The 23677-nt window shown below is 40.7% G+C and overlaps 1 protein-coding gene across 3 annotated transcripts in view; it reads right to left on the bottom strand.

Annotated features, from left to right (window-relative positions):
* Nucleotides 1-23677, bottom strand: part of PDGFRA (platelet derived growth factor receptor alpha) — a 67592-nt gene that overhangs the window by 7388 nt on the left and 36527 nt on the right. For all 3 annotated transcript variants that reach the window (XM_061583223.1, XM_061583224.1, XM_061583225.1), the window contains exons 9-20: nucleotides 21683-21806; nucleotides 20319-20512; nucleotides 18182-18276; nucleotides 17956-18088; nucleotides 12039-12143; nucleotides 10347-10457; nucleotides 9487-9640; nucleotides 8714-8880; nucleotides 5620-5735; nucleotides 3559-3681; nucleotides 2119-2230; nucleotides 650-749 (exon numbers count right to left, since the gene is read on the bottom strand). In XM_061583223.1, coding sequence (XP_061439207.1) covers nucleotides 650-749; nucleotides 2119-2230; nucleotides 3559-3681; nucleotides 5620-5735; nucleotides 8714-8880; nucleotides 9487-9640; nucleotides 10347-10457; nucleotides 12039-12143; nucleotides 17956-18088; nucleotides 18182-18276; nucleotides 20319-20512; nucleotides 21683-21806 — 1534 coding nt within the window. The remainder of the gene's footprint in view (nucleotides 1-649; nucleotides 750-2118; nucleotides 2231-3558; nucleotides 3682-5619; nucleotides 5736-8713; nucleotides 8881-9486; nucleotides 9641-10346; nucleotides 10458-12038; nucleotides 12144-17955; nucleotides 18089-18181; nucleotides 18277-20318; nucleotides 20513-21682; nucleotides 21807-23677) is intronic.

Raw genomic sequence — 23677 nt, 5'->3', positions numbered from 1 at the left:
GCAGGCTAGACCCTTTTAACTGAAGAAATGTCACGCCCTGGAAGCAGAGGAAGACCCCCAAACAGAGCTGCAGGTCTGTTCAAAGCTCAGTCTGGATTTGCTTGTCATTGAAGCAATGCTTGAGTTTTACTCTTCAGCCTGAGCTTCACACTCTCCTCCTCAGAAAGGTTTGTCTCACCAGAACCTGACCTCTGCTTTGCTCGACTCCCAGGGGTAGAGAACCTGTGCCCCTCCAGATGTAGTTAGATGACTCCATCAGCCCCAGCCAGTATGGCCACACAGGGTGGTAGTCCAGCAACCTTTGAAGCGCCACAGGTTCCCCACACTTTCCTTAATGGAAGCTGCCTTCTGTTCTGTTTGACTTTGCCTAAGTCTTGCCCTGCTGGTTGTGGCCCTACCAGAACCTGAATTTGGGCATGCAATGCTTGAGTTTGCCTTGCTTCCCTTTCTGGAGCCAAAAGCCTGGCAGCCACCCACCCTGCTGGGTCCGAACCCTATCTGGCACAGACCACCATCTGGAAGAAGAGCACATTGCAGGAAGCACATCAGTCAGCAACATACACAGCCAGGCTCTGCTGCAAGCATGCAGAACTGTCTCCCCCGCCCCCAGTTTAGCTCTGGAGAGGTTTATGTATATTTGAATACATACACTTCGCTGGTAGCATGGTCAGGTTTTGCCATTCGGTAGCCACTTTTTATTTTGTTATAGAACGTGGAATCAACCATCATGCCAGGGTACGGAGTGCCACCTGAAAGTCCAAGGCAATGAGATGTCATTAAAATCTTCAAGAAACCATAACAATTTCCGGAAGTATCATAAACAGTTCAGTGTATGTCAAAGAAGATAAGATTCTAAATACTCCAACGACATCTTTAGAAGCAAGTTAAGCCAGGATGTAGCCAAGTTATGGCCACATTCTTGAATCATTCACATGATGTCAACATATCACAGAACTTCTAAACAAGGCAATAATCCCTCTTGACTTCTGTGCTTGTCTGTGGTTGGGAGAACCAGTCTAGGCTATAGATCACCAGGGCTTGGTATAATGGAGATGCTGTGCGAGCACAGAAGATATTGGGAAAGTCGCACTGGATGAAGGATTCAGCTTCCTGAGATGCAAAACCCAGACTAAACACAACATTATTTTTGGAATTTCTGGTTTTTAGTGACAAAAGGGGAAATAGAAATGTTTCAAGTAAAATGAATTCCATACATTTTCACCAACCTCCTGGAATGTAATGGACCTTATGGAATCTTCCAGATTTCTGAGAACTGTATTTTCCTTGAACATTCTAGAACATTCTCAGTCATGCTTTCAGAGGTACATAAGGGTGGAACATCAGTCAGTGAGATATATGAATGAAGTAAATGACTCTCTATTTTAATTGGTTGAAAATGTCATTGACCAGTCTTTGGAGATGCCGTGCTTCCGTTTGGAAGGGCAAAAGTGAGAAACATTATCTTTTGAACTAATTGGCTATAAGGCTGTCACTGACTTCAACGCCATGTAATATTGGTCTGCCCAAAGTTGATACATAGTTCAGTTTTTTGATGATAGCATGTTTCATATTCTTAAGCTTCTATAAGCTTAGAGGAAACACATGTTTTTATTATGGCATAAACAACTACAGCTTCACAAATCCATGCGTGCAGATTTATGAGCTTATATGATAGGGATAAAGTTGTGGGAACCAAAAATACTCTTTGCCTGGGGCAACATTTGTTCTTGGGCTAGACCTCTCCACTCCCACTTTGCTTAGTAGAAGCATTGTCTAGTGACCTAAGTGGTCAGGATACCAAGTCATTGAGAGGGGCGGAATGCAATCCACCCTCACACTCACTGAAGCAGTGGTCAAGGAAGGGCAGTTATATCACTTGTGGTTTGGATATGCAAGGAATGATTTAGTCAGGTACATATGGTGTTCCTTTCTAGCCTATTAGGAATATGTCCTTCTGCTCCTTTCTAAAATCTCTGTACCCAGTCTTCTTGTTAGCACCAAACATTTTGAAGAGGAGCAAATAGCCTCTAACCACATGCCTACACAACAGACTTGGAAGATCTCCAATTATTCATCAAAGCTCAGTGCTTTTATGTGCCAAATAATGAGGGTGCCTACCAAGAGAAAATATTTCCCACAGCAGAATGCCATAAGACCAGACATCACTTAATGTGGTATACAGGTTGTCAAAAATGCTTTCAGGTGCCATCCATTTCACTGGAAGGAAGGTCTGCAAGAATACAAAGAACCAATAAGAATGGTTACAATAGCAATCATCAGCATATTTTTCAGTCCATTCTAAAAGCTTTTGGGATGGGTAAAACATAAAAAAAACTTCATAGAGATGTTAAAGACAACTGAGGTTTTAAAAAATTGTACAGAAGCACAGATCAATAGTATTGTCTGAAGAGGTGATACCATTTTCCCCATCTCAGTTTTATTCTACTGTTTTGCAATAATATTATTAAAAATTGTTTGACGATGAGCCTTAAGTGCCATCTTGTTGTCATCGTCATCATCATCATCATCATCATTAATATCATTATTAAATTTATATCCCGCCCTTCCTCTCAGAAGGAGCCCAGGGCGGCAAACAAAAATACTAAAAACACTCTAAAACATCTTGAAAAGAAACTTTAAAATATATTAAAACAAAACATATTTAAATCATTAAAAATCATCTCTAAAAAATCTTTTTTTAAAAACTTTCAAAACATCTTAAAAAGCAGCTCCAACACAGGCACAGACTGGGGTAAGGTTTTGTTGAAAGATGAAGGTCTCCAGTAGGCACCAAAAAGATAACAGAGATGGTGCCTGTCTAATATTTAAGGGGAGAGAATTCCAAGGGTAGGTACCACTACACTAAAGGTCTACTTGCTATGTTGTGCAGAACGGACCTCCTCATGAGATGGTATCTACAGGAGGCCCTCACCTGCAAAGTGCAGTGATCAACTGGGTATATAAGGGGTAAGAAGATCTTTCAGCTATTGACTTTCACTGAATGACACTGAAATATTGTTTTTGACTATGCAAAAGATTGGAATAGCTGGTTTGATAAATGATTAAGTGCTGCAAGTACTGAAAAATGGTCCAGTTGCTCTGATACAAAGTTTGTATGAGCTGGATAAGTAACTGAGTAAAGGTATATCATCAACTGATATGCTTTTTATACCACAATAAATGTGCTTGGATTATGAAGTCCTGTGCAAATCTGGTTCACACCAGTCGGAGCTCTGATGGACACATCATACATTACAATAATTTCCCCCCCGAGAGAGATAAGAAAATTCTATGCAGCAAAATACAACTTTTCTGTAAAGTGTAAAAAGTGCTTTGATACCAATTGTGTTTGGCATTAATAGGTTGGAGAGACTGGATATAGTGTCTAAAGAACTGATGGGCTAAAGAAAAAGGAGTTCCCAATATTTTTCATCCAAATCTCAGTTAATTTCCTTTTTTAAATCCTCAAGAATAAGATCCTTAAGCATTGTTTGAATCAACATATTAATTTTTGTTTTCTAATGAAAGTTTAAGGTAAGTAAATGTAAAAATACATACACTGCCTTTAGATACATAGTTTGAATCATGCATGATGTCTCTAGCCAGACCAAAGTCACAGATCTTCACAATTTTTCCTTGAGCCAGAAGGACATTTCGTGCTGCTAAATCCCGGTGCACACACTGTAGAATACATAAATTACACTGTTAGTCCTTCTAAAGACATACAATATGGATGCATAATATTTCATATTATAAGAAACTCTGGGAAGGATGTATAACAAAAAAGAGTAATTGAAACACACTGGGATAAATTCATTCAGTACCAGAATCAGAAAACTCAACACCCAAATGTTGGAGAAGATGGGTAAGTTGTATAAGGAAATTAAATGATGGTTTGATTAGCTTAACTATAGTATTAATTAGATAATTAAATGCCCAGTATTATGCACAACATTTGTTTGTTATGATTATTTCTTTTTTTTAAAAAATAGTAGCTGTAAATAATGTAATGCCTTCCATGGATTACTGAGCAAACCTGCTGCTGCCTTGTATCTTCATTGGTAGGGATCCCACATGAGGGAACAGGATAGGGCTAGACCCCCCCCCCCCAAGACTGGCCAGGGACAACTGATGCTCTCCCAGGGATGATCGGTATTTCTAACTCACAAGTATGGAGATCGCCAGGATTGTTGTTGTTTAATAGCTGGCAGTATTTTGCGCTCAGTTAACTTTTGTTGCAATAGCTGATGGTCTTTGTGAGTGAAAGAAGGGGCTTCTTCTCCCCTTCCCTCCCTTCCTCCCGCTAACAATGGTGATTTTTAAAAGACATGCCCCATGAAAATATATATCTGGCTTTAAAAAAAAAAAAAGTTGGAATGTTTGCAACAAAATGCACTTAATGCCTGCTATTTAGCTTTCCCTAAGAACTATCAGGGTAATGCATGCTTCTTTTTATCAGTTGCTCCACCTGGTTTCATTGAACTCAGTGAGGCTTGCTTTTGAGAAAACATATACAGAATTGCCCATGTCCCCTTACATTTGTGTTTTGCAAATTGTTGGTAAGCTTGTAAGAGTATGTTATACCAAACCGATAACTACAATTTCTGCAGCATCAATTGATTTTAACATTAATATCTATGTAACCCATAAGGGAAAAATATGATGCTTTAATTACTTTTAGGACAATGTCAGGAAAAAAAATATCATTTTATTATTTGCCCATTAAATAAGCATATGAAAATGCACCTGAAAAAGAAGCAACATTCATCACATCCTGACCACAAAGACCCCCCTCTCTCTTTAAAATAAAAGAAAAACTTCTGGAGGTTCCTGTCCCTCTTCCTTCATTCTCTCTGTCTTCTGCTGTGGGAGTTAAAATTGGAACACCTGTAGTTCATAGGAGGCATGGGTGGAGAATAGGCAGGAGACAGGTGGAAGAGCAGAAGATTCAGCAGCTGCAACCTTGGTACAGAGATTCAGCTTATTTAAGAAGATAAGAAGAGGCCTGCCAGATCAGACCAAACGCCTGTCATTTAATACATCATCCTGTTTGCAACCAGGAGGTGCAATAGCCTTCTCCCGCTTTCCCCCCACAGCCATTTCTTCAAGTGTGAAACTGGTAGCCCTCAGCTGATCACTGGAGCCTGCAAATCCCTGAGGCTCTGCCCGCATGGTTTAATTTCAAAGTGCATGCCAGGTGACTCCACCTGTCAAATGGCCCACAGTGATTGGGGGATGTCAAGAACTGGCCAGCTGGCTGGATCTAGTTCTCCCCCCCCCCCGCTCCTGGGGAAAGTCACTGATTTTGTTGTCTAGATTTAAATAACGAATTTTATCTTACATTGTGCTTGATTTTATTGTTTGAGGAGGTTGGCTGCTTGCTTTTATGTTGCATTTTTATTGCCTTAGCCGTCTATGTGGAATCTCAGGCTATAAATCAAATTACTTACATTGATCAAATAAATAATCCCTTTCGTTTTGTGCTTTCAGTTAGCTGCATGGCCCTTGTTTGCTGCTCTTTTATAAGAAACCTATAAAAAATTCCACAACCAAACCAAACTAAACTAAACATGGCTTAAAACTAGCCAATCCCTTCATACTTTCCCTTCAGACACTCACATTCTTAGAAGCTAAGAACTCCATTCCCCGCGAAACTTGGTAAGTGAAGCTCAATAGGTCCAACAAAGTGAGGCCTTCCGAATGGTCATCAGAAAGAAGGTTCTTAACATCTAGTTCTGAGGAGGGAAAAGGAACAACATTTGTAACATGAAGGTGCCTTGAAAGCATAACTCAAATAGTCAGTCTGTTTCAGTCAGTCATCCTTCTGGAACATATTTTTAAACAGCAGGCTGCAAGGGCTGCTTCCCCTGAGAAAGTATTTATTCCAAACTACAATAGAGCAGAGGTAGCTAATGTGGTGCCCTCCAGATGTTGCTGAACTAAAATTCCCATCATCCCCAGCCATCATGGACAGTGACCAAGGATTATAGGAGTTGTAGTCCAACAACATCTTCAGGGCGTCCTGGAAGTACAGAATAAATGGATACTGTATTTGCCTACACAGCTACTGCTGCTTTTGTCCTCTTACGTGTATGCAAAGATGGTTCTTCTCTGCTTTCCCTGATACTAGGTCGATTGCTTTACAACATGTCCCTCCAAAACATTTCTTCAAAGCAAGTGGCTCTCTTGTACATTTCCATCAATCAGTGATAGACACTGTCTTTACAAAAATTCAAATACTAAATATAGATTTCCTTGATTATAGACTTTTTCCAAGAAATTGTAGGATTAAAGAAGTGCCACCTACATATTATACAGCTTGTTTTTACTTTATTCCATTTGTGGTTTAAACCCAAAGTAATCATTTAGAGATGGCATAGTCTCATCAACTTTTCCCCCCATAAGTCCATTTTTGTCCCTTTTGGCTTTGCAGAGCACTCTTATGATCCTTGGTTAAGTATTTGTTGGGGGCCATCCAATGCCATCAAAGCACCAGTGATTCTATGGCAGTAATCCTTATTTTTGTCCTGGAAAATGATGGCAGCAAAGGGACTACAACCCAGCTATTCAGCTACCCTGTTGGCTCAGTGAAATACTAGAGTCGACTAGCCTCTCTGCCAATGAAGTCCACTTCTGGAAAAGAATCAATTTCTGAGACCAAGAGTCAGGAATGATCAAACCTGTTTTGAATGCCACAGATGAGATTTCTAAGTCAAAGGGCAGTAAAAGGGATGAGTTAGCCATATGGCCCTTCACTAACCCTCAATTTGGTACTCTACAAACCATATTCTATACAAGGGCAGCTAGGCTGTTGGGAATGAATCCTAACAAACAGCATAGCCAAATGGCTCAGAATCCTGCTGAATACATCAAGGTAACAAAACCACCAGTGCCACGTATGACACTGGCTCTCCAATAATTTGGTATCTTCATGTCATTGACCAGCTCTATTCACACATGTAAGTGTTGTCACTAGTGTGCTGTACAGAATGGGGTGAGAAGAGAAAGGAACTGTCACTCCAAAGAATTCCTACATCATTTAAACTTATAAATTTACTATTTTTTTTCCACACAGCTGCAGAGAATCAGTCGCATTGCAAAGGGCTTCTCTACATATTGCACAGAAAGGAACATTTCCACCAAGTAAAGATTCTGTATCCTCTTCCTGTATAGCAGGAGAAAGGCCACTGACATGTCTAAGTACTCTCCCAATTAAAAAACAGAAGCCTGGGTTAAAAAGTATACTTTTGCCTGGCGCCTAGAGATGGATAATGATGTCTCCAGGCATGCTTCCTTAGGGAGAGCATTCCATAAATGGAGAGCCACCATGGAAAAGGCTGTTTTCTTGTTACCACCTGCTGCATCTTCCTCAGAGAGGGTACACGAAGAAGGGTCTCAGATGATGAATGCAATGTCCATGTTGGTATCTGTGGGGAGAGTGGTTCTTGAGCTATTGGGGCCCTGAGAATGGATCTAACCATCCACTAATTTATTTTCTGTGTCAATTTTTGCAGTTTTGAGACTGCAAAAATGGGCTAAGCCCATGTAACCCAAACAACTTTGAGAAGTCTGACTGCAGACCCCGCCCCCTTTTAATTTATGCATTAGGTTCTTTGCTCTATGACACTATGCCAGTATCATACTTTCATTTTTACAGTTTTAATGTTCAGGCTGTGACTGCTGTGCTAAACCTTCACTCAATTGTACAAAAACATCATCAACAGGAAGAATGTGAGAGTGGCTTTGTCATGAAGAAACAACTTCCATTCAGCACATTACGTTATGGCGCCAGTAGCTTAAAAACAACAACAACACCCTGGAAGATTTCTGGTATGAAAAGTCTTAGGATTTTTGCTGGAAGCTATGGACTATGCACAGATTGTTAATTATGCCATGTGACCGTCCCAAATGTTTTGAGGACACAAATGAACTTGAATACAGAAGTATGTGTGACCACTAGGAATGGGCAACAATCTCACTAAAATTGAACTTAGTACCAGACTTCCTGAGAGTCCACATGTTCACTACCTTTGCAGACTGATCCTGAATGTTGTGAGTTTCAGCAGCTTTTCCCAACATCAGATTTTTGTTTTTGTAAAAAAAAATAAAACTTTGCTAACATGACACTGACCAGCCTGTGTGTGTTTGCTTTGCTAATGTGAAACTATCCAGCCTGTGCATCTTTGCTTTGCTAATATGAAACTGACCGTCCTGTGTATCTTTGCTTTGCTCAGCCTGCATCTTTGTTTTGCTAATGTTAAGTTGACTGGGTTGCTCTTTGCTTTGCTAACTGTAAAACTGATCATGCGATCTTGTGCTTTCTCAGATGGTAACTAACTAAGAGAACTCTCGCCTTCTCCTAGGGCTTGGGGAGAGGATCCTATATGATTCAGGAGGAGGAGGAGGAGGGATAATTGGGTGGGTGGGCACTGGGCAGAGGGAAAACCACTTTCCTTTATTTTCCAAAAGGAAAACATTGTTAACAATATTGTTATTTTTCAGGGTTGGCAGGATTGGAACAGTTAAAGAAAAATAGGTAACATGAAACAGATCCACCTGCCAGTTTGATGGAATGAAACTGAACTGGCACCAACAAGCAAATCACATCCCTAGTGACCACACTGATACTATTAAGAGCACAAATCATCCTGAATGCTAAATAAAAAGGATGCCTGGAGGGCTTCTTAGCCTTGTATTAGAAAAGTAAACTTACCTGAAATATATTTTTTCTTATATGAAGCAGGCCTATCATACAATGACCTTTGTATGTCAGAATATTTTGACCTGTCTTTCCTTTCTAGCATTGGCACGTACTGCATTGTCTCTGCTTGCTTCATATCCATATATTCACCATTGTTTTCAAAGGATAGAATTACATAGCTGGAATAAAGGCACAACAACATTGTAGAGAAATAAATACATGGTGGGATTTATGCCACACTCACCCCTACATTTGCTGACCACAGAACAGAGTAGATATAGTTATAACATGAAACTTCCCATCAAAAATTTCTTATCAAATTTTTGGACATTTTATTTTTCAAGCTGTTCCTAAACTGTCTGAGAATTTCAGTCCTCCTGGAGAATATTTGGTGAAAAAACCTCCACAGTTTTGCCATCCATGAATTCTGGGTGCAACTGTGGATCTACTTTTAATACTGTTGCAAGAAGCAATGGGTTTGACCTCCTTCTAGTGCTCCTCAGCCATTTTCTTCCCACATCCACTAATTTGAACCAACGATAGCGCTTCATTAAATATTGAATGAGCCAACATTTCTCAGAACAAAATGTTCTCAGAAACACTGTTGGAGAATTTCACTCTCCATCCACCCCAACAATATTTGGCAAAACGCCTCACCCATTTCACATAAGGTATATCTTTCTTGCCATCCCAAAAGAACCATAACCATTATATCCATGCTTCCTATTGTTATGCAACTTACCCTAGAAAGAAAACAATTTCCAGGCTTGAAAAATAAATCCTACCTCCTAGTACTTTCATCAACTGAGTTCATCCCAAAGATGTCCAGATCCTTCTTGAGCTTTTCAGGATGTCGACTCAGAAAGTTGTCCCTGTTTTTATGCAGGTAGTTCACCAAGTCTCCATAAAAGCAGTATTCTGTTATGATGTAAATTGGACCTAATGGTGATGGGAGAAGAAGGCAAAAAAGAACATTTAGCCTCTTGCCAAGGTCATCTCTAGAGAATGGCGAGGTCATCACTAAGATCAGCAAGAAGTTCACTGTTCCAACTGTACTGCCATTCTTCCTTTGCATGAACACCCAACACAAGAGAGACAAAGACTGCCTGAGAGGATTTTTGGTATTCATGCCACACCTTTTCAGATTAAAGGAGGCCATTGAGGGTTCCAGGAAATGCAATCTGCAGCTGCAATCTGGCCTTCCCTGCATTAACACCTATAAACTCTGTCCTGAAGCGTTATTTGACAATCTGAATCAGGTCTTTGCCATTTGTGACCCATCCGCTGTGAATGGTGACCTGCCAGATGCTTGACAACCCTACTACTTTTGAGCTTCAGGTGAGCTTCCATCAATGGCCAGCCAGGCTGTGTTTGGCTTGGTGGGTCACAAATGGTGCAGGGCTAATAATCTTGATGCAATGATGGCTACATCCAGCAGATGCTTATGTGATGTGGGCAAAAAGTTATAGAACATTTATGGTGAAATGACTCTCAAAAGCCATATCATCTACCTTTTTAAACTTGGCAAATTATGGTGCGTGCATGCCTGTCTGACTACCAGATCAGTGAGATCAAACAAATAGAACATCAAGGTGCCTTTCCGTTCTCATTTCAATAGTGAGAAAAAACTGCTAGACAAACCTACCTGATTTTGTACAAGCTCCTAACAGGTTCACTATGTTCAAGTGGGGTCCAAGATGGGTCATTATCTTTAATTCAGACATGAGGGCCTGCTTTTCACTAGATCTTGCAGTGGCTGTTGGAAAAATAAATAGAGCTGCCAATGAGAATGCACATTTGTGGCTTGAACAATGTTCATAGTATTGAACAGGTAAGATAAAGTGATGTTAACGATGTACTTGTGACAGGGTTTTGTGGGAAACCCACCTGAGTAAAAGCTGCTGGGAAATAAAAAGAATCAGTGCAAACCTATGGGTGTCTGCTCAACCCTGTTGAGTTCAATGGGATTCACTCCTAGGTAATTTAGGTTGCAGCCTAAAATCATTGGTTTCCCAACTAGAAGATTTGTCTTGCATAACAAATAAACAATGATGCCTTTGTATAATTCTTCAAACTGGGTCAGTTTCTGAATCAGGGTAGGTTAATTTCAGATAAACCAGTTTGAATGTGCTTGAGATCAGTCTGGTTTGGCTCAATTGGCATCATTTTATGCCAGTGTTACAGTCGTATAGGTGCAGATTTGTCTCTGTTCTGCTACTATTTGAGTCAAGCCCATTCCACTATATCCTCATGATTTCTCTAAAATGTGTGTGTGTTAGGTGGGGGAATAGCTCAAAAACTTAAATCATGTAAAATACCACTTTTATTTCCCTTTTGATCAAAGTTCCCACCTCTTCAGCTAGAGTGCACAGCGATAGTCCACAACATTACTAGGATTAATTAGCACAATATGTGGGCACAGATGATTAAACAGGCTATTTACTATTAAATTAAAGTCAACTAAATAAAAGGCCTTAAGAACATGAGAAGAGCCCTGCTGGATCAGACTAAAGGTCTATCTAGTCCTCACAGTGGCCAACCAAATGCCTGTGGGAAGCCCACAAGCAGTGAGCCCAACAGCACTCTCCTGCCCATGAGCCCCAAGGACTGGTATTGTGTGACATACTGCCAAGGATCTTCAAGGTAGCATAGAGCCATTATGATGTAGTCCCATATATGCCTGCTTTTGAAGTAGACCCAATGCTGGCACTTCCAGAATTAAACCCTCTGAGGATTACAGTGCAAGTGCTCTGAGGGACCCAGCTTTTGATGGGGAACTGCTGGCTCTCCAGATGCTGTTGACCATCCCATGATCCCTGATCATTGGCCATGCTGATTGTGGCTGATGGGAGTCAGAGTCCAATAACATCTTGATGGCCACAGGTTCTCCATTCCTAATATAAGTGATATTTTGAGAGATTTAGCGGGCAAAGGCAGTTTCTTGTGATGGTATCTTTGTTTATATGTTTCTTTTTTATTATTATTTTATTTATGGGATTTCTTACCTACCCTTCATCCTGAAAAATCCCAGGGTGAAAACTAAGGTTGCAGTCCTAATCCTCACTGAATTCAATAGAACTGAGTAGGCATGGTTAGGATTGCATCACAAAATACAGTCACAAAACAATGAATATCAATAACCACCAAACATAAAGCAATGACAATAAAAGCATGAAAACATACACAAGTTGGTGGAATCAAAAGCATCAAGAATGAAAACTATGTCATGGTAAACACCATGCCAGTTGTTTTATTTTTAAATTCTTATTTAGTCATTCTCATGATTTGACATGAGCCAGAGTGATGGGTTGGATTACTTAACTGGAAAAGCACTTACGTTTCAACATTTTCACAGCCACTTTCATCACTGGCTGTGACCGGCTTAATCCATATGCAGTTCCTTCAACTACTTTCCCAAAAGCTCCAGAGCCAAGGATTCGGCCTGTGGACAACAGAGTGCAGTTAACCACTGGGAAGTGACCTCTCATATCATCTCATGGTGTAACACACCCCTTAGATCATGCTGCTGATATGCACTTGAGTGTGAAATGCATGAGTTCATTTGTTTATCTAATTAAAAAATATCCCTTTACCCATCATGAGCTAATTCTTCAAATGGAGCAAACAGGAAATACCTGCTCACATGGGAAATTTGGGCACGTATTATGCAGAGTTTGGAAAAGTTACTGGCCACTGGATTGGGCTGATGGGAGTTGTAGTTCAAAAAAGTAACTTTTCCAAGCTCTGATATTATGATTCCAACATCCATTGCTAGACTGAACATCTCCAATCCCATCACCCCAAGGCAATTCCACTGACATTAGTAGGATTGTTCTAGAGTAAATCATTCATAAGCAAACTGCTTTGGTGAATCAAAGTTTGATCTAGCTCATCCCAGCAATATTGCATCAAATGGTTTAATTAAACCTTCAGATCAGTAGTTTTCAAACTATGCTCAAAGAAATGAAGCTTATCAGGTGTTCCTCGAGGAGGAGATCACTTATGGTGGACAAGGTTCTCTGAGAAAAACTTGCCCATCACTACCCATCTTCCCCTGCAATATACTGCCATAGTAATATTTTCAATAATAATGCACTTGCAGTTCATATAAAATAATACAGAATCACCAATTATCCCGTGTGGTCTGAGTGTGTACCTTAGACCATGGCCCAGACTCCTCTGTAACATGCCAGGGTTCTGTGGAAAATATGCAGGGGATATGGAAAGGCTTGGAACACAGATAGCCAATGTGGTGTCCACAAGATGTTGCTGGACTACAACTTTCATCAGCCCCAGGCAGGGATGGTCAGGGATGATGGGAGTTGTAGTCCAACAACATCTAAAGGGCAATATGTTGGCTACCCCTAGTTTAGAGTCTATAGCTAAACACACAAAGATCGGAAGAGCATCCAGTGTGTCTGGGGATGGGGTGCGGGGAGGGGCTTGTGTGTATCCCCCTGCCCTGGTTTAACCCTTTGAGTGTGCAGGCAGTCACCTGAACATGGCTTATGTCACTCTTTATTTATTTACTTTGTATCCCACCCTTCCTCCCAGCAGGAGCCCAGGGCAGCAAACAAAGTGCTAAAAACACTTTAAAACATCATAAAAACAGATCTTAAAATACATTAAAACAAACCAGCGTTAAAAACATTTTTAAAAAACCAACTTTAAAAAAGGGTTTAAAACATTATTAAAAAACATATTAAGCAATTCCAACACAGATGCAGACTGGGATAGGTCTCAACTTAAAAGGCTTGTTGAAAGAGGAAAGTCTTCAAAAGGCGCTGAAAAGATAGCAGAGATGGTGCCTGCCTAATATTGAAAGGGAGGGAATTCCACAGGGTAGGTGCCGCCACACTAAAGGTCTGTTTCCTATATTGTGCAGAACGAACCTCCTGATAAGATGGTATCTGCAGGAGGCCCTCACCTGCAGAGTGCAGTGATCAACTGGGTATATAGGGGATAAGACGGTCTTTCAGGTATCCTGGTCCCGAGCTGTATAGGGCTTTGTACACCAAAACTAGAACCTTGAACTTGGCCCAGTAGCAAATGGGCAGCCAGTGCAATTCATTCAGCAGCAGGGTGACATGTTGGCGATACCCTGCCCTAGTAAGCAGTCTCACCACCTCATTTTGCACCAGCTGCACTCTCAGCCCTTTTCATAAGCTCAAAGGATATATAATAACACCTAGGGGGGCAATATCATTGAGGCAAGCATTGTCTCCCATGTGTGTTCATTATACCTTCTTGGAACACCTCCAAATGGCTTGTGTTCTTCTGCTTAGCAGGAAGGTAATACAGCTAATTCAGTACCAGAACGTCTCTGTCAATCACAGCCATATTCTAACAGTAAAATTCCATTCTTTTATATGGCATTATCAACAGACTAGAAATTATCAAAGCCTTAGCTTGAAGGAAATTTGTCCCATATGTGAGGGAAAGAAAAAGAAAATCTTCAGAAGTTCAGCAAACAAAGAACTAAAGTTTAATATACAGCAGGAATAGATTTTAGTGCATTTCCCAAATGCCAACAACAACATAGCCAGTCAGCATTTACCCACGTTGATCTCCCTGTAAATCAGGTTTTCTGTTTTGTTTGTACTTTCCTCCCCACCTTTCCCAGACATCTAGTGTATCTAAAATGAAGCATCGAATGTAAAAGTACAGAGGAGTCTTCATAACACTAGAACTTGCGGACATTCAATGAAGCTGAATGTTGGAAGATTTCAGGACAGGCAAAAGAATATTTTTCTTCATACAGCGCATACTTAAACTATGGAATTCGTTCCCACGAAAAGTGGTGATGGCCACCGACTTGGATGGCTTTAAAAGAAGATTAGATAAATCCATGGAGGGTAAGGCTATCAGTGGTACTAGAGGCAATATACTCCTGAAAACCAGCTGCAGGAGGGGAGAGTGCTCTTGCACTCAGGTCCTGCTTGTGAGCTTCCCATAGGTATCTAATTGGCCATTGTGAGAACAGAATGCTGGACTAGATCAGCCAGCAGGCTCTTCTTATGATCTTGTTTCTCACTATAGTCTTAAAAAGGTCTCTGTTTGATTTAAATGCCATCTCGAGGAAAGCACATAGAGCTGCAAACTGGCCAGGAGGCGAACTGGCTGGCTTGCTCCTGTGTCTTTAAGAGAAATCTTATTATTTATTTGTTTGTTTGTTTGTTTATTTAATATATTTGTACGCCACTTTTCATCACCAGGTGACCTCAAAGCGGCTTCCATATCAAGAACAAAATAATATAATATAATCAGTTCAGAACATAATAATAATATAAAACTACAACAGTATCAATAATACCACAAAATATCATAAAACAGGCTAAAATCTCAAATCAACCTAGTCTGTAAAATCTTCTGTAAAGAAACCAGCAGGTGAAGGTTTTTATGGCAGGCAGCTAAACAGTGTCTCCTGCTGCTTACTGTAGAAGCTGTGGCTCTTCAGATGTTGCTGGATTACAACTTCCATCATCCCTGACCATTGGGCATGCTGATTGGTGGGGTAGGTAGGAGTCCAACAACATCTGAAGGGCTACAGTTTCTCAACCCCTGCTGTAGATCAAAGTACTGTTAAAGGGATAGCTAGAGGGGTCCAGTTCAAATGTTGGCAGTCCCTAAGGTGCGGGAATTTACATGCTTGGTGCATTCCCAGAATTATGGCTGCAGAAACTAAGGGCAAGCACAGCCTATTTCACTGTTGTGATTCCCAGTCAAGGTACTTCTATGAAGTAGCTGAATCTGTAACATAGACATTGCAGCATCCTGAAACAATTACAATTCCCAGAGTTAGTTTACAATTCAGCAGAGCTCGGGAAAGTTACTTTTTTGAACTATAACTCCCATCAGCCCAATCCAGTGGCCATGCTGGCTGAGGCTGATGGGAGTTTTAGTTCAAAAAAGTAACTTTTCCAAGCTCTGCAATTCAGTTTGGCTTAAACCATGAGAGGTTAAACTGGCTTCATAAGGGTTTGCATTTGTAGTGAAGATCTGTCATAGCAGTTTCTACAGGGCCCCAAGCATTTCCACTTTTCATTCATAAGGCAGGTCTCTAGACCTCATGATTCCCTCTGAAAATAGGTGTGCAGCTCTTTCTGGGCAATGAAATGGAGCTTTCTCACTTTGTTAAGGTTGCAGTCCTTCTAATTACTGTGTCCCCTGTATCTACGCCCCTATTCCCCCTTCTGGTGTCTGGGTTCCAGGACAACTTTCATCTGTCTCAATGCTAGTTCCACATTTGTGCAGGCAGATCAGATCACGAAAATTATGATCATTGTGCAATGTAAATTTACCCTCAAGGCCCACACAATCTGCGTCATAATTCAGATTTCGGTGCAACCTTCAAAGCCTGTGTGATAAATTAAAGGTGATCCTGGGAGAAGCTTGACCAAATAATTCTCCCATTAGAATTCATCATTGGTTTTAATGCAAGTACAGTCAGGTCTGTTCCTGAAAATCCCACTAGGAAGCATCCAGTTCATTCACCAAACAAAACTTTGATCTGGCTTCTTGTGATATAACCAGGATGAAGAAAGCTTCCTATGGCATTTCAAGCCCACGCCAACACGCTGAGCTTAAACCAAAGCCCCAAAGGCCTTTGTGATTTGAGATCTGTGGACCACATGGCAGGATGCTGCTCCTCTTAAATATTTACTGGTGTGGCTCAATCTAGTCATCATCCTCTGCCTGTTCCACTCAATGTCTTGGTGGTATGTATTCAACATGAAAAATACTTCCTACTCTGCCCACACTTTTGCTCAATACGTGCAGGGAAGAGTGGGAGAACTTCCTGAATGTCAGGGATTTATAAGTGGGTCTCCAGGTTATCCTCCCCATATACATTCATTTGGATAAAAGACTTGTTTATCAGGTGTTTACAACATGAATGTCCAGAGTCAGATGAGAATTCACAGCTTGTTCCTGCAGGCAGCGGCTTATCTCTGTGAAGGGAAAGTACTCTGTGCGAAATCAGAGGCATTCTTTTACATCTTCCAGGGATGGGCCCTAGCACTGAGAACTGGAGGGCCACGGGTTCCCTGTCCCTGGATCAAACCATCTTTCTTCAAAAATGAGAGAAGGGAAGGCACACATTCATAATTATCCATGAGCTTTCCATTCCACCCCCCCTTTCAGTTTCCATAGTTTGGCCTTTAGTAACCCCTTGCAAGCAGGGTGAGAGGTTGAAACAAGTTAAAGAATTTAAACAAATTAATTGGTTGTGGCTTTTCAATAAACAATCATGTAGTATGCTCCAGTTGTAGTCTATAGTGATGATTTGTACACCAAAACCCTCCTTTCAAGTTATCCTATAGTGAAATAATTCACCATGGTGGATCCCCTTTTCATGTTAGATGGGTGGTGGCTGAGTTAGGTGAACAGTGTTTTTAAAAGAACTGGGCTCTTGCACCTTTCAAAGTTGCAAAGAAGAGGATATGTCAGCAGATATTGCCAAAATGTTTTCTTGGATAGTTGCAAGAGCCCTGTCCTCTTTTTGAGCTGGCCATGTTAATGGCAGCTGCAGGGCTCTTTCCCACACAAGGCTACATGGGAGGAGCCCATGATTCTGTGACTCATCCCCTCTCTGGTGTTGCTGTAGTGTTGGGACAAGCATATCAGGGTGAAAGGTTTAGTACAGCCCTTCCCCTATATACAAGTTTAGAACATGTAAAAAAAAACTTCGTACATATGGGAGCATTAAAATATACAAGTGAAACCTGCAACAAAATATTGCAGTGTGCAATACTCCTGTTCAGAGTTCCAGCCAGCCATGCCCTTGTGCAGGATATGCCATTCGATTCCCTCTCCAGCAGTCAGTCAGACAGCCTTCTGTGGCCATTGTGCATGCTTAGTTTGCATTCAACCATTTTGGGGGTTCCCCTTCATTTCGTTCTCTCTCTCCCCCTTTCTGTCTCGTTGCATTTCTGTAAAGCTTGGGGCTCCCCCAAGACTGCTGATATCTCGCATTCTGGCTGCATTAAGGAGTCACATTCCGAGAAGGAGCTTGCTATTAGCTGCACAGCTAAAGAAGTTTTGTTTTAATATGTTTTAGAGTGTTTTAGTGTTTTTGTTTGCCGCCCCGGGCTCTAGGAGGAAGGGTAGGATATAAATGTAATAATTAATAATAATAATAAAATTTCCTCACTCAGTGACTAAATAAATACCATTACTAATAATGATATCAACATTCTACATGAAATGAACATTGCTCTCTCTGTAGCACTAGCAGGTCTTTTTGTGATCCTTACCAAGCACTAGTCCATCTCTCGGAAATTCCCATCTTGAATCATAAGGCAGCTGCATGGGGTCCACATAAATATATTCATGGCCATCAGGGCTGATGGACTCTATGACTCTCCATCTTATTTCATATCTTGGTTTCTGCAATGCACAAGACATGGAATGCAGCATGTTAGCTTCCTCCCTACTGAATAAGTGAAGACAGAGTTTGAAAGAAGCACATTTCTAAATTACCTGTTTCCATATGATTACCAGGACAATCAGCGAGATGATTACAATCACGAGCAACACAAGCACTGCAGCAGCCACAGTCAGTTCTGATCTTAAAGCTATAGGAAAAAGGAGAGAAGCAGTTCATATTTTTCTCTCCAATGGGAGCTCCCCCCCCAAAAAAAAATAGTGTGGTCCAAGGCATTTTGTTGCCTGAGGTGGAAAAGCAAACAATGCTTCATCCTCAGTCAAGGTGCATAGTATTCAGTAGTGTAGTGGCAAATTCAGAAGTGCAGGGTCCCTTCATTATAGTCACAGCCACATCCTCTCCTATCCTTTATTTTTTAGCTGCTGAGTTAAGAATGAGAGCCTTGTTAAAGCCTTCTCTCACAACAACAAACATCCCTAGGAGCCAATAAGCATGCAAGGGGAGAGTGTTAGCTATTGAGAAGAGTCTTCTCAATAGCTGACTCACCTCCTTTCACTCTGATTGGCTCCAATCAGCAGGAAGGGACAAAGAAGCATGTTAAAAGACTTCTTGGTGGCTAACACACTCTCCTTTCAGGGTCATAGGATGCTGGAGACATAGGGACCCTGCTGGGATGCTGCTCCCCAAAATGTAAAGGGTCTAAGTTCTCCCAAGACCCCAGACCACTACACCCCTGATAGTATCCAAGGCTGGCCAAGTTATTTTGGCATCTGAGGCAGAACAACCAATATGTGCCTCTCCCTGGAAAAAATACCATCGTAATAATAAATGAAGTAACCAGCAATTTGCTGCCCTTGGATGACACTCAAAATCAGCTGCCTGAGGCAAGTCAACTGCATCACTCTGCCTAATGTTATGGCTGGCTCTGCCTGATCCGGATCTGAATTGCAGCAAGGGTCCCACTCCAGACTGGGCCTCTTGCACTGGCTTTTTGTGAAAGAGAAATCTTGCAGTCACAAGCAAATGATGTGCAATTAATCTGGTATGTAGTTTGGCAGACTAGTTGATTCTGATGGAAGAATTAGGCATGAGCTGTGAAGCACAATTCTGTACAGGATTACTCTGAAATAAATCCCACTGGGTTCAATGAAGCATTATTACGGACAGTTATCTCAAAGTAGATCCCATTCAACTCAATAGACTTACTTCTGATTAGACATGCACAAGATTGTGACTTAAGTCTTTCCCACAGAAATAAAAGGGATTTAAAAGTGCTTAGCTTGTCTGAATCATGTGCCCTTTTAAATTTGTATGCATCCACCTTTTAACAACCAGTTGCTATTTCCTGTCTTTCTTGAGATTAAAGATCTATATGATAACAATCTTTCCTATGTAAATTCCTCACACACATCCATTGTGACAAAAGTTGTAGAGTGACATGAGGGGGAAGAAGAGCCTCAAAGTTTCACACAATTCTCCATCTACTCCTGTTCTCAGTAGTCTAGTAATTATTTCAGCAAAGACAGTTTAGCAACACTCAGTATCATTAATCATTAAGTAAAATTATTTGGGTAGCTTTCTGTGATCTGTGAAACTGTTTAGAAAGAGCTTTGGTCATTTAGTCTCTGTATGTAAGTACGTACACAGAGAGAGAGAGAGAACACTGAACTCTTATATATCTTGCCTGAACCTGGGCTCTTGCTGGGAGGAAGGGCGGGATATAAATCATATAATAAATAAAAATATATAAATAAACCTTCTAAAGATGCGTTGGAAGCATCATAGTGCTTAAAACTGATGAATAATGTATGGCCAGTTAAAACAGTGGCACAGTTAGGTAATTTTAGGCTCTGAATGGCCTTATGGTGCTTCCCCCTTTTAGATGGCAATATGTATTTCTTCATTTACTTCTAAAATTGTTAAGCCATCCCCACTGCGTTTGACGGCCCTCCTGCTCATTCCGCAAGTTCTGTCCAAATAGCATTTTTTTTTAGTGGTTAAGGTGTTGGACTACGACCTGGCAGACCAGGGTTTGAGTCCCCACATAGCCATGAAGCTCACTGGGTGACCTTGGGGCAGTCACTGACTCTCGGCCTCATGAAAACCCTATTCATAGGGTCGCCATAAGTCGGAATGTACATTTACATTTATGTTCTCACTGCATCTCTTTGGATCGTTTTAAGGAGATAGAGTCAATGACAGCTGCAGCAATCATATACAAAATTAACTCACTCGGAGCCACCAGCTTCAGTTCCCGCGTAACGGTGCCAAGGTCATTCTTTGCCATACATCGAACAGCCAAAGTTTCTTCCACCTTCTGAAAAGTCACCTGGCTTTCTACCATGTTTTTCTCATCAAGATGGGTCTCCATGGTAATATCTGAGATATTGTTAGTCAGGAGAGTCCATGTGGTATCATTGCTGCACCTGAAGATAAATATAAATCTAAATTAGGATGATCAAGCCAAACATTGCTCTTTTATTGTTCATAAGGCAGGATTAGCCAATGTGTTATCCTCCATATTTCAGACTCCCATCAACCCTAATCAGCATGGCCATTAGTCAGGGATGATGGGATTTGCCCAAAACATCTGGAAGGCAACCCCTTCCATAAAAACATATTGCCTACAAAACATCAAGACTGGCCTTAAAGATTTCTTGTCCTTATACAGACACTATATTGGAAACTGCAGGGGACACTTTCAGGCTGCTGCTATTTTTGGATGGGATTCAAGCATATACAATTCACGTTGTAGCTGATTGGGAGGTCTTGTGCAACAAACCTGCTTCCCCAAATGATCACACTTTTTGTGGTAAGGAAAGTGACAGGAAAATGCACTGGAAAGTGTATAACACTTTCTTTGATGCAATGCCATCTAACCTGTCTACAAACAAATCAGAATGAATGCTCAATAAACAGGTCATCTGGAAGTGCCCAGTAATGATAGCCAATGAACACAAAGCAGTACTTCTGTTGCAGTAGGCTGGTAGCCACATATAGTTCTGGAATTTTATCCTTTCATTTCAGCATACTGTCTTTGCCTCAGCTGTGCCTGCTCTCAAGCTAGTATAACATCAGCTTAGAAAATATTGTTAAGCAGATGCACCTTATAAGGCCAAATTATTAGAAATCATTACATCTGGGTTCTAGCATAAACAATGTGATAATTAAAGCCGGCAGCTTCCCACCCAAAGGAAATTGCAGCTGGGGGTATTTCTGCTTGGACCACCACATCGTGTGAACGGGTTTACCACCCCTTCCCCTTGTGCTGTGATCCAGTCTTGATTGGGCAACCACATGGATGTTGTCTTGAAAGTAAAAAAAAAACATGTTGAATTCATCTGTGTATTTAACATCATGCTTATTTGGCATTCTGTGTTACGAGGGCAGCATACAGCAGAGGGCAGCATACAGCAACGTGCAGCCCCAAAGGTGTTTTATTAAAAGCAGTCAGATTCCGCCCACCCCGCCATCTCCAAAAATTAAAGTCACTATATATTTTTTAAAACTTACAAGCTTTTCCATTTCTAATCACACTGTCAGTGTACAATTACAATGATGATATTCCAAGACAGCCACAATCATTTATTTCTTACTTTTTAATGTCCTTGCAAACCAGCCATTCCACATCAGGGAGTGGTGTCCCTTCTGCGAAGCATCTTACTGTCTGCCCGGCAGAGCCATGATGACTGTCCACTAGGTCTCGAATTAAAGCTGGAACTGAAAAGGGATAATTTGGAAAGAACATATGAAATCTCTACCATGCTGGGGGGAAAAACTAAACACAAGCACATTTTTGAACTGCCATCTGCCTGGCAAACTCAATCATTTCTTGACTCAGAGCTTCTGGGGTTCTTTGCTAGTTTTACCTAACACATGATCCTCTCCTGTCTTATATAGATTACTTATGCGGTAATGTAAGCCTAATGCAAGCTTCATTTAGCTTGGTGGGACTTTTTTCTTTCTTTTTTTACATAGGATTGGGCTGCTAGCTGGGTATACATTTGTCTGGGAGTAACTGAATGCAGTATGACTTATGTCTGAGTATATAATGCATAATATCATAGTGTTAGACTGCAAAACTCTGCACACTTTCTTGAGGAAAGTCCCAATGAACTTAAGTGAGGAAACATGCAAAAGATCAGGCTGAAGTCATCAGTGGGAATTACTAGTCCACTGGCTTTAGTTAGGAGTTACATCCTGTAGGGAATTATTTGGCTTCAAATGAAGAACATATGGCAATACTTTGGCTCTGACATGCTCAGAAGTGGGACAGAGAATTCAAATGAGCATAAAAAGGCAGCTAAACACCACAGTGACTGTGTATTCAAGTCAAGATATGAATGAACTCTTGAGTTGGTCATTTCAAATGAAAATCTTAAGAAAACATAGCTCATTTTATGATGTTTTAAAGTGGTTTTAGTGCTTTTGTTTGCCTCCCTGGGCTCCTGCTGGGAGGAAGGGCGGGATATAAATCAAATAATAACTAAATAACTAAATAAATCTTTTAATTAAGACTGTAAATGGATTCATTGTTTTTAGTTGATTAGTCATTGCCTTTCAATAAATTACATTTAAATACACTGGCATATTGCCAAAACCAAACATGGGTGTGTTTATTTCTTTTTAAAGAGTATATTTTATTAACTTGTATAACAATACAATAAACCAAAACTTGAGTGCAATGAGCAAACAGCCTGGCACGTCTTATGTTACAAGTGGAGTTATAAACAGTCTAGGGTTTGAGAAGGATTCTCTATGTGTCATGGGCTAGGGCATCCTTAGTTGGACTAGTGACATCTCATCACTAGGTTTGCAACCCTAGTGGATAAAGATAATGAAATCCCTAATTCACATATGGCAGAAAGAGATTGAAAATTTCTATACATCAATCCTGCTTTGTCATTCCCCTCACTAATCTTACTATGATGGATTAATTTCTCTGACAATGCTGTTTGCCAGATTCTGGTGGACCAGCCAAGGAAGGTGCATTTTTCAGACAACTTACAATTTAATAACCAAAAGCTATCACTAATTGTTAGAAAAAGATCATTTATATTTAAAATAATTTTTCATTCCTTGTTATAGTAGCACACCATAACCAAAACAACCTTGAAAAAAAAAGAGTATGCCCTAGGCTCATGGTCCCACTTATCAAAATTTGTCTGCACTTAATAAATTGGCTCTCACTGATTAATCAATTTAAGCTTTAATTGGTTAATTGACTAATTTAAGCTTGCTGCTCTGCTTTGAATATTATATAGTTCATCTAGATCAGCTTTCACCAATCTAGTGGCCTCGAGGTGCTTTGAACGCAAACTCTAAGCAACCCCAACTTATGGCAATAGGGTGGCTTCTTCTGCATGACCAAAAAAGAGGAAATGCATTATTAAAGAAGGAGGATGAAAGAGGGACAGATTTGCATAAAATGTGCATCTGTTTATATGTGTAGATGCAAATTTAGAAATAATGACTTTAACACGAACAGAAAGGCAATAAATCTCACCATTGTGGGGGAAACTGTGACCAGTGTGCTCGCTGAACCTGCTGTCCACGTACTAACTATAGATAGGCAACATCAATGTTCCTGA

This window comes from Rhineura floridana, chromosome 9 (genome assembly GCF_030035675.1).
Source record: "Rhineura floridana isolate rRhiFlo1 chromosome 9, rRhiFlo1.hap2, whole genome shotgun sequence".
Lineage (NCBI taxonomy): Eukaryota > Metazoa > Chordata > Lepidosauria > Squamata > Rhineuridae > Rhineura > Rhineura floridana.
The sequence above is the reverse complement of the archived record's forward strand: the minus strand, read 5'-3'. Positions and strand labels throughout refer to the sequence as shown.